Below are 11,682 nucleotides of genomic sequence, written 5' to 3' on the forward strand. Positions count from 1 at the left end.
CAGTTAGGTAAGATTTTTTTTAGATAATTTTCTGATCACTTTAACAGAGATGAATTTACAGAATACTAAAGATTCCCTTTCACTCGTCGCCATTTTCATAAAGCATTTTAGCATTACAGAGATCTTCCATGATAGCATATTCAATCTGCAACATGATGGATTAATTTGGACGGCAACCTTATCCTAAAATCCACTCAACCCTTTGGAAAACAAGATCACACAAATCTGGCAAATATTCACTAAGACATTGTTCTGCACCACTGTTATGTAGGAATATTGAGTTTCATTTTGTCTCATTGCATTTTATTTCTTTTGCTATTCAGAGAAGTCTGTGGCAGCAGAACTAATAGCTCAATTTGGATGGTTAGTCTGCAAACATAGTATATTGATAAGAAATAAATAAGAAAATATCTTTAAAGATAGATCATTGTCTGGACATTTTCCTGATAATCCTGGTATTGGAACATAATGATGATGTCCTTAAACAACAAATTTTTAACAACAATATATACAAGATTTCCGAAAAAGTCTGCAATAAAAATAATGGTTCATTTCTGTGTTATGTTCAATTAAACCAGAATTGGTTGGCATGGTTTTATTTAAAATATAATAATAGAAATATGATTGATTAAGAAATTATGAAAAAAAGTTAAAAATTTATTTCCCTTTCAGGAACTCGAGCTGTGTCGGAACGCTTTGGGAATGCGATTGCGTTGTCCATGCTCTGAGTAATGAGTCTAATCAGTTAAAATTGAAGACAGGCTGTCACCGGCGGGTTACGTCACGACCAGGAAGTATAAATTGCACCTGGAGAGAAGACTGCTTCTGTTTGTTTATGAAGCTCTCTGTGTGAAATGTGATGTTTGTCTGTCTGTTTGTCAAATAATGAAGCCATCTAAGAAAGCCAAGCACACGTTTCGGTCGTGTGCTTCTCCCTGTCCTTGTTTCATTTCTTGAAGGGATACACACAGTGTGTGTGTGGCTTGTTTGTAAGCGGAGCATGCGATTTCAGCTCTCGAGAGGCAGCACTGCGTTCGCATGCCTATGGTGGTGGAACGGCGCTCCGGTTCCTGGATTTTACAGAAGGTTTGTCCCTTTCTCCTTCCTCCTCTGCTTGGGCCGACTCTCGTTCAACTTTGGAGGCACGCCTCTCGGCGATGCCTTCCCCTGTCACGAGAGTGCGCAGCTCTGCCCCTCCTCCTCCAAAGAGGGAATGGGGGGCGGGGCACGCTCTTACGAACCCGTTAGCGAGGAGCTCCTGGAGGTTGAGACATGTGCCGTTCAGAAGCTCGATATTGCTTGGCCGGCTGGTGAGCATAAAGCCCCTCCCTTCTGGCATCACAGCCTCCGCGTCGGGGCTTGTTGCCCCTTCAGCCCCAAGACCACGGTTTATTCCAACGTCTCTGGGTTTAGGGATTATGGCTATAATGTCATGCCATGGGTTGAAGAGATGATAGCACGCTATCTCTTCCCAGGTGTGGCATCTTCCCTAAAACCCGCGACATTAACCACCAAGCCCCTGCCCAATACCTTGACGTTGGTGGGTAAGGCTTACGCCTCAGCAGGTCATGTTTGCACTCCATGTCAGTACTGCAGGCATACCAAGCCGACCTGCTGCGGGAGCTGGATTTGGGGGATCCCTTGGGCAGTCAGTTTTCTGAGATCCGCCGAGACCGCTAAGGCCATCGGCCAGTCTTTGGCCACCCTAATCGCCACTGAGAGACATCTCTTGCTTTTCCTGCCAGAAATACCACCTGTTTGGCGACGCCGTTGATTTGGTAGTTGACAGGTTCCAGGATTCCAATGGTATCTCCCGTGCCGTTCTCATAGGGCTGCTCGGCGGGCACAGCCCCAACCCCAAGTGCAAAGACAAAGTGTTGAGACGCGCTCTCCCCATGTGCAGGATCCCGTGTGACACCCTGGGTCAAAGCCCCATGAGGTGACAGATCTGAGTTCATTAACCCTGCCACGAAATGTGCTTCAGAGCATGGCCAGCTCCACCGAGCTCCCTCCTTCGGTTCCGCCCGGCCGCATTTGGGTACTGACCCGGCTCTGGACACACCGGGGGGTAAGTCTGGAGAGACTGATACCCTTATGGGAGAACCGGGCAGCAGAACTTTGCCAGACATGTCCCTGTGGGTCCTGCGTACTGTAGAGCAAGGCTATTTGATTTAAATCGGGTCTCGCACGCCCCGGTTAAACGGGCTCTCTCTTACTCTGGTGAGAAGCAAGCAGGCTCTGGTCCTGGAACGAGAAGTAGATACTCTTCTGAGGAAGGAGGCTATCGAGGAGGTCCCTCCATTAGACAGAGGCGGGGTTCTTTCAGAGTTCCCAAAAAGGATGGTGGGTTGGTGCCTATCCTAGATCTACGTCAGCTGAACTGCTCTTTGATGAGGCTCTGGTTCAGGAGGCTGTCCCTTAAGCAGGTCGTGTCTCAGATCAGATCCGAGGATTGGTTTATCACAGTAGATCTAAAGGATGCGTACTTTCACATACTCATCCTCCCTTCTCACAGGAAGTTCCTGAGGTTTGCTTTTGGGGTCAAAGCATTCCAATATCGGGTCCTTCCATTGGCCTTGCACTGTCACCCCACACCTTTACAAAGTGTGTCGATGCGGCTCTGGCTCCCCTGAGACATCAGGGCATCTGTATCCTCAATTATATCGAAGATTTGTTGATATTAGCTTAATCAGAGCAGTTAGCGGTCCGGCATCGAGATGTCGTTCTCCCTCACATGAAGGAGCTGGAGTTTTGGCTGAATACAGAGAAGAGTGTGCTTTCTCTATCACAGAGAACCACCTATCTCGGCGTCTTTTGGGATTCTGGTCTTTTTACAGTTCCTCTGGTCTCCCCACTCCATTCGGGGTCAGAGCTTACTTGACCCAAAGTGTGGCAGCCTCTAAGGCTGGGTGGGCCACCCCGCTCACCTTTACCAGGTTTTACGACCTTGACCTCTGTGCCACTCCTGGCACCTCTGTCCTTCGACTCAGTTGTGCTCAATCACACTAGTCAGGGACTGGTCGTTGTGGTGTTATTGGACTCTTGTTTTCAAAGCATTCCGACGCAGCTTGAGTTCCTTAAAGGGAACGTCTCTGGGTTACGTATGTAATCCTAGTTCCCTGAGGTACTCTAGCCGCGTCTCTAGCCACACCTCTGGCACCCCTTCCGTGCTTCCTTCACGGTTACAGAAGCTGAAGTAGTCCCAAAAGAACAAACGGCAAAGATACAAAAGTAGATTTTGTATATAATATCTGACCAGGGTTGGAAATCTCTAGATAACAGCCTTACTAAGGCTGAGCTCTAGACAAAATTGCCTTGAATGTGTGACTCAACTCTCTGGTCTGCTGCACACTTATTAATGGCCTTGGTTTAAATATGCTGGCTAATCCACCTCACATGAGGCCTCACCAAATCCAACTCAGCTGTGTAATTTTGCTAGGGCAGTGTTAATAATACTGTCATGGCTGCTTTTAAGGATGAATCAATTGCTTTATTTGTGACCATGATGCATTCATGAAATGTTGATCATTCCGCTAAATCCCATCAGTGAAATGGTTTTACAATTATTTGTAGATTGTTGAATGGTCTCTGATTCCAGCCTAACCTGTGACATTTTCCTTGCTTAAATGATAAACTCATTAGATGGGGCAGTGGTAGTCCAGTGGTTAAGGCTCTGGGTTACTGATCACAAGGTCAGCGGTTCGAACCCCAGCACAGCCAAGCTACCACTGTTGAGCCCTTGAGCAAGGCACTTAACCCTATCAGCTCCAGGGGCGCCGTACCATGGCTGACCCTGCGCTCTGACCCCAGCTTCCAGATGAGTTGGGATATGCGAAAAAACTAGAAATTTCCCCACTGTGGGACGAATAAAGGTTAAATTATTATTATAGATAAAGTTAAAATACACTTGAATAACATCCACAATGTGTGTTCTACATTTGGTTTTCTCTTTCATCTTCACTCTGTCTTCCAGTTTCCACCTTCCACCTAACTGTTTACAATCTGCTGACCAAACAGTCTTAACACAGACCAAGCATCACACCATTGATAAGTCCCTATGTCTATAGTATGTAACACTGCAATAATACCAAGTAAGAGCTGGACCATACAATATTGGTTGTAACAGACAGCATGGCAAACAGCATGGAGGAAAATGCCCAGGCTCCACAGTCTCCTTGTGGAGGTGGAACTGGCTCAAATGTGCTAGAACAACCCACATCACACATGACATTAAAAGATTGCCAAATGTGAATGCATTATTTAGTGTTTTTGTGTCAGATTCTGCATTAAGGAGTTGCATTAATTTCACAGACGTCTTCCTGCAAGTCTCAGTTCAACCAGAGAGAGACAGGGTGAAAGCAGACCCTCATTTCAAAAAAGGTTCACAAGTGTCAAGGTTAAATTATAACCTGGGAACAATAGTCCAGCAGGATGAGAAAGCAGAAGATAAAGCAATAAATGACACAAATTTAAGCTATACAATTAAATCTCACATTACATAGTCATCATTGCTTTGTTTGTTGAGATGTTTTGTAAAAGTTACTGGTAACTGCTTTTCTACTCTCTTTAACATCCAATCTCTCTGTGTTATCTAAAGCCATGATTTTAAGGCAAGTATCAACTACAATAGGATCTGGAGGCCCAGTACACTCAGTTCTTTGACAGAGAGATTGTGAATGACCAGCTGCAGGATGCTTGCGTGGAACTTCTTGCAGCTGTTCATGAGCAACAACATGGATACCAGCCAGCTGATCAGCCTCCATGAACCCTGACACACAATCCCATTTACACATGCACATATTCCTTCAAGTCAAGTCAAGTCAAGTCAAGTCAAGAAGCTTTTATAGTCATTTCAACCAGATATAGCTGATTGATTCCATATATAGCTGATTGAGCTGATATATTCCTCTTACCTCATTGGTGAGAGCAAATAGTACATCTACAAATAAGAAAGAAAAAGGTGTGAGCTCTGAAGACACATGAAACCTAAAATGAACCTTTATTAACAGGATATGGTAAAGGCACGTGTACTTACAAAATGTTACTGAAAAAACTCTGAATTGGTTTAACCTTTAAGTTATTTGTGATTTGTTAGTGTTTTAGACAAAGAAAATGTATTTTGATTGATGTGATCATTTTTATTATATTTTCTATAATAAACTAATACTAACATTGTAATTTTCTATTTTTTTATAAAGAATAAAAGTTCATATGAATTATAATACATTATACACAAAATACAATATTCTTCTTGTATGTGCTTATGTTCATTATGCCTCTCTGCCTGTCCTGCCTTTGTGGAAATTTTAATGCACACTCATAAGTGAGCGTTTTTACCTGTATGTTTGTGTGAATGTATATTTTAGCATGTCCTTAGACACACAATAATCAGTGTCCCGGTAATCTCTCACTGGCAGATGCACGTCTGTGTGGATTTAGCTAGGGATTAGAAGGCTAACCTCCTCTCTTCACACCACTGTATCCAGAACCACAAGTCCAATGAAGCAATATCACAATGGGGAAAAAACAGGCAGTAAGTTACATTTATTTTCAGATAAAACAGATAATACACAATAATAATCTTAGGTTTGTTTAAAGCTTTTTGTGGTCTGCAAGTTAATTTGTGTTCCTGATACATGTAATCATTTTGTGAAACAATTCAAGTGTTGCTGTCTGACAACAACACGTGAATTATTTCACAAAATAAATAGATTTAGAGTTAATTGTTATTAAATTAGCTACAGATGTTTCTGCTAACTAATAGTTACAGGAGATTCTAACTGTGGTATGTCATTGAGGAACATGTCATTAAACATGCTTAATACAGCTTTCCCCCCCAGTCATTTTAATTATTTTTGCAATTATATGCATATGTCTTCAAACTGTGTAAGGCATTTCATTATGTATTCTTACACTAAGTGTGTAGGCTTAATTAGGTTGTCTGATAGGATTGTGGATATTCCATGTGTCTGGAGGGTATAAAGAATGTTTGGCTGTAACATGTAACTATGTTAATTCAATATTTTACAGATAATACTGTTATATTTACATACATATTTGTGTAATACACAAATCACTGCCAAACTTAATTTTACTGTATATAAAGTATCCATATTGGAAATGTATAGGATATATTCTAACACAGCCTTTTGTGCTTTGATTTTCAGTGTGACGTGTCTCATATACCAAGGTCAGTTGCTTCAAAAAGCAATACAATGCTTTTTGCTGTTTTAAAGGAAAGAATAATAATGAACTCAACATTAATAGTGTTCACTTAAGGATTTCTCAAATTGAAGACCTTTAGATTCCATATAAATCACTGCAACAGAGGGTTTCTTTTTTAGAACATGTTCTTAGGAGAAATCATTAAGAAGGAATGAAGGTCTCATTTGAAGTAATGGAATTTGTTATAGTAAAGTTTGGGGAAAGTCTGGGACCCTGGGGTGTTTTCAGTTTGTCCCTCTGATGAACCGTTTTAGTGTTGAACAAAAGCATTGTGGGATGAACAAAAACCCATAGGAATCACCTTATTTTTTAAGGAAATGTGGGAAATAGAAAATTAGCTTTTTCCGTCTCTGTGAAATGTTTAAATCTTTTTCGCTTGCAGACCCAGTGATCAATATAGTTGTTGTTCTGTGCAGCTTTAAGTGCCAGTCTCATAAGAATCTGATTTTTGAATTCTTTCTTGGTTTCTGTAATGATTTTGCAAACATGATGCTGAAGTCAAGACACTCGGGGTGAGTGAATAAACCTGTATCATCGAGGACTGATATTAGATGCAAGTGTATTTAATTAGCTGTAAATTAACCTTTAAACTGGATTTATTTAAAATACATTGATACATTGCATGTTTCTATAGATGTCTGCAGGATGGTAAAATATGTATTTAATAATATCTAGATTTGAAAATTCCAGACTTTCTTGAACTGAAATGTGAATTTCTCTTTGTTTCTTTACCAAAAAAAATCTGGTCTGTGTAAGTAAATTTGAATTTGAATTTGAAGTAAATAAAGTCCAAAGTCCAAATGTAATATAAAGTTGTGACACTAACTGTAGTGCTGGTGTGTCATGGATATTTTGACAGCCAGTTATCTAACTATTAATTACAATGAGTAGAATTATGTCCCTTTCTTGATCCATCATTCACTGATGTGCAGGATTCACTCATAGCTTTTAGACATCTTTAAATAGACTGACTGTTTTTACCACCACTTTTGTCTTATCTTCTGATGCACCTTCTGATGCAATATGAACATTGCAGCAAACTTAGGCAGGTTCAATATTATTCATATAATTTGGGTTATAGTTATATTTTTGTAAAGGTGTAAAATTATAGGGAGGATCCAGATATTTATGCTGAATTTAACCTGTTCATCCAACAGGTTTTCCCAAGCCACCACACAATTATTTAACTTTTTTCAAATTTACCATATTACCCAGATTGCACTATAAACAGAGTAGCGAGAGTTCTTTTTCTGACCTTGTCCTAGAAAACATGTTGATTACCAAACCCAAGAAGAAAAAGTCTAAGAAGGAATTCAGTGGTGTGAAAGAGTCAGAGGGTAAGACCATTTCACATCTATTAATTTTTAATAGTAGCCAAACCAAAATAGTTAGTGATCAGTTCACTGATTTCAGGATATTATTAGTGTGTCTTTCTGTGGTCTGGTAATATGATTGACCTGTCTAGAGGAGACAGAGCCTGCTGTTGAAATGGGAGACTTGGTGAGCTGTAATACATTTGAAAGCAAGGATGCTTCTTCCCCTGAACCTCAACACATTCCAGCACAAAAGAAGAAAAAGAGAAAGAAGATATCAAATACATTTGGTAATCAGTTTAAGTGAACAAATTAACTATTTTCCACATTTTCATTTCATATTTATTACACTTGCCTTTACAGATATGGAAAGTAAACGGCAATACTTTGTAAATGGGGACACACAAATGCCACCCGCAAATAGAGAGGAAGTTACTAGGAAATCTAGACGGAAAAGGTGAGAATGGAAGAAATTAAATAAATAAAAGCTCATCAGTGGAAATATTTTTATTTGACTAATTTTCTCTCTGTAGGAAGTCTAAAATATCAGAGAATCAGCGTAATAACAATGTGGAAGTGAAGGACAGTGATGTTGTAACTGAAGCACGTACTCCTGTTTCTCATGGTTCTCTGTTTTCCGCCCCTCTGGGTCAAAGCCAGACTCTTGGCAAAGTGTTTGTGGAGAGAAGTCGTGAGTTCCTCATTCATTAAAATAAATACATTTACTGCTCATTGCATTGTTTGTTTGAATGTAATAAAAAATAAGAATTGCTCATAAACAAAGAGATTATGAAGTAGAATACATAATTTCTTTTTTTTCTTCTACAGAACAGTTTACCTGAAACAAGTCATTAGTGTTTGACTAGGACCATTGATGCATGTCTAGTGTCTCTCAATGAGTGTTTTACTTATAGATCGGTTTCAAGCAACTGAGCAGCCGGGCCTTGGCCATGAGCAGGTGGAAGACTTCATGGAGGTCAGATCAATGTGGAACACCCGAGATGTTGCATTAAGAGTTCACAATGGCTTCAGGTAATAGAGTAAGCCAGAAGACGGTTTTATCTACTGAGTCTCCAAGCTCATTTATAAAATTTTGATAAATCAGTGATTCATAGTTATGGAAATTAAATCCATAGCCTTTTTAAAATTCCTGGTAAACACAGCTACTGAAAAATCGTGCTGGGTTTTTCTGTTTGGTTCTTTAGGATCATTGGACTCTTCTGTCATGGGTTTCTGGCAGGATATGCTGTGTGGAACGTCATTGTTATTTATGCGTTGGCAGGAGAACAGATGAAAACACTGTCAAACCTGTTACAGCAGTACAAAAGCTTAGCATACCCCACCCAGTCTCTACTATACTTTTTGCTGGCTATTACTTCTGTGTCGGCCTTTGACAGGTGTGTGCTTAATATAAGACGTGATCATATGTTTGGACCTAAAATATCAGGATTAATTACAAGTGCAAACTTTAATTGATTCAGTCTATTGTAAGTTGCTCAATTGCCTATGTCACATGTGGGAGTCATCTGTTTTGATCCTGCAGCCAGACAGATACCACTGAATTATTAGTGCAGCCTTAACTGCTGGGCTATCATTACAGCATTTTAAAATATAAGCGTCCTGTTTCCCCTGCAAATTTGCTGCTTTCAAATTCTAAAACTGCTAGGGTCACATGTAAGCATGTTTCAATTAAACGCTTCTGTCTTAGATGTAATAAGAGCAACCGCTATATCATTACAGACAGCAGTATAGATTGGGCATACTCAACAATGACGTATTCAAATTCAGGGCTCCAGGCATGTCAGGTTCTCAGCATGCATTAATGTTTTAGAATCCTGGCTACTCACCTGTGGATGAACTTCACCCATCAGAACAAAAGTCCCATGTCAAAATTACTTTCACAAAGATCTCAGGAGCTACCTCTGCACGTGACATTTGACATTACAGTTCAATTATTAATAGTTGTTTTTGTATAATTAATTTTCTCATTCCTAATATTTGTTGTTTTCTCACTAATTTAAACTAACCCCACTTGTTGTTGTTTATCTACAGACAGGATAATTCCAGCATGAATACAAATCAGTTTAATTTTTATTCTCCCACATTTTGACTTTTACACACTCTCTTAAAGTAATTTATATCTTTGCATCTTTAGCTGTTTACAGGTTCTGGTTTGCACCAGAAAACACTATACGGCAAATTAGTAAATACACAATGTATATGATGGAATGTAATCTAGTCAGCACTTGGGATTATACACCTACTGTATGTAATTTATTAGATGCATTTTTGTTGGAGAGTTTTCTGACTGGCACACTCTGCACACTCTCACACTTCTCTGCAGAGTGAATCTAGCCAAAGCATCTATGGCTCTGAGAGGCTTCCTCATGCTTGACCCAGCAGCCCTTGCGTCATTCTGTAAGCATGACAACTGAGTCAGTAGTAGTGGCAGTAGAACAAGAAGACCTCTTTTATGTGAAAATGTGTACTTTGTATTTCTAGTGTACTTTGCAGCCCTTATTTTGTCTCTGAGTCAACAGATGACTAGCGACCGCATCAACCTCTATTCCATAGCCAATGAGTCACTGTGGTGAGCATTTATTAATTACTCCTTACTTTGAAAAATATACCATGCATTTATTTATTGATTATTTATTCAGCCCTCATCTTTATCTAAGATTTTGCCTATAAATCACAAAACATTACATTACAGAAGCACATTTGACATTTATAACTAGCTTCCATAAAAAATTGGTAAAGTAGGAGCATGTATTTAAATGACAACACCCCCTCAGTGTTGGGTTTTTGCTGTTTTTATTTCAGGCCTCCAGGCTCTGAACACCAGATTCTGCAGCCCTGGATTGTGGTGAATCTGGTTGTAGCTTTACTGGTTGGACTTGCCTGGTTTTTTATATCTGCCAGACCTGATATGGATTACACAGAAGGTATGTATTTGGGTAAGAGAACGTTTCTTGGTAGTTACATCATATTCCACTAACATTGTGCTCTTGTGTTTCACAGAGTTCTTAATATCAATGGAGATAGATGACTATCCACAATACTCCTGAAAAATCTTATCATGACAAATGGAATCAGTGTTCCTGAAGCATGGAAGGCAAGGAAGAGACCTGACAACGATGCATTGTAAAAGAAATTGAAAATAAATAAATAAATTAATTAATTAATTAATTAATAATGCTAAATAAAAAAAATAAACACTTAAAATTAAGATTGGGAAAAACAGAGATTAAAGAAAACCTACAAGCCCTGCAAACCCTGACCAGAATAAAACAGTTGTGTTAAATATAGATGAAATTGTAAATATTCTGATTCAAGTGATTGTTTTATTTTATTTTGTCACATAATTACAGCCAGTTATATTGCTATTTGTCTGTTATGTATACTGTACATTAAATTATTAGCAATATATCCACTTTAATAATTTTGGTTACATAATGGTTTAGTAGTATTCATAAGCAGGCATGACTACTGGAATAAAGTGATGCATTCAAAAATGTCATCGATAACCAATAAAAGTGGCAGTTATTTGTTTGTTTGATTAATTTTATTCCACCTCACCTGTAAAAGCATCAGCCAGGCAAACAAACAAACAAACACATACTAAAAGTTAGTACAGAATAAAAAGCCTTTCCAAAAAAACAACTTATATCACAATACAGATTTAGCTATACCTTGTTACATTCATTTGTTAGAACTGGTAGAGCTTTTATAATCTTCTTCTTCTTCTTCTTCTTCTTCTTCTTCTTCTCCTTCTTCTTCTTCTTCTTCTTATTGTTATTATTATTATTATTATTATTATTATTATTAATGTTATTATTTTTATTGCAATTCTTATTCTTCTTATGATGATGGTAATGAACTTATTAAAGTTATTTATGCTTGTTTATATATATATATATATATATATATATATATATATATATATATATATATATAAACTGAGATGTCACAGAAGTGGAAATAAGAAGCAGGATCTTATGAGTTTTCACAGCATGCTTCTATATATATATATATATATATATATATATATATATATATATATATTTAGAAGCATGCTGTGAAAACTCATAAGATCCTGCTTCTTATTTCCACTTCTGTGACATCTCAGTTTATAATAAACGCT

The 11,682-nt window shown here is 38.5% G+C and overlaps 1 protein-coding gene across 2 annotated transcripts; it reads left to right on the forward strand.

Annotated features, from left to right (window-relative positions):
• Positions 1-5,414: 5,414 nt before the first annotated feature.
• tmem237a (transmembrane protein 237a) lies at positions 5,415-11,090 on the forward strand. Of its 2 annotated transcripts, XM_046841713.1 has the most exons (13): positions 5,415-5,533; positions 6,168-6,190; positions 6,724-6,737; positions 7,491-7,562; positions 7,691-7,828; positions 7,902-7,995; positions 8,072-8,229; positions 8,453-8,570; positions 8,744-8,935; positions 9,883-9,956; positions 10,041-10,128; positions 10,362-10,483; positions 10,560-11,090. In XM_046841713.1, exons 1-13 carry the CDS (start codon positions 5,516-5,518, stop codon positions 10,604-10,606), a joined length of 1,158 nt encoding a protein of 385 aa, XP_046697669.1. In that variant the 5' UTR covers positions 5,415-5,515; the 3' UTR covers positions 10,607-11,090. The 2 variants fall into 2 exon arrangements, with proteins under 2 accessions (XP_046697669.1, XP_046697679.1); XM_046841723.1 differs by lacking the exon at positions 7,691-7,828.
• Positions 11,091-11,682: the final 592 nt, after the last annotated feature.

Source organism: Silurus meridionalis, chromosome 3, assembly GCF_014805685.1.
Source record: "Silurus meridionalis isolate SWU-2019-XX chromosome 3, ASM1480568v1, whole genome shotgun sequence".
NCBI lineage: Eukaryota > Metazoa > Chordata > Actinopteri > Siluriformes > Siluridae > Silurus > Silurus meridionalis.

Excerpts from the sequence above, each read along its gene's own strand:
- tmem237a (XM_046841713.1), top strand. Across the intron at positions 10,129-10,361 it reads ATAGCCAATGAGTCACTGTG|GCCTCCAGGCTCTGAACACC; the intron begins GTGAGCATTTAT and ends TTTTTATTTCAG. Across the intron at positions 10,484-10,559 it reads TGATATGGATTACACAGAAG|AGTTCTTAATATCAATGGAG; the intron begins GTATGTATTTGG and ends TGTGTTTCACAG.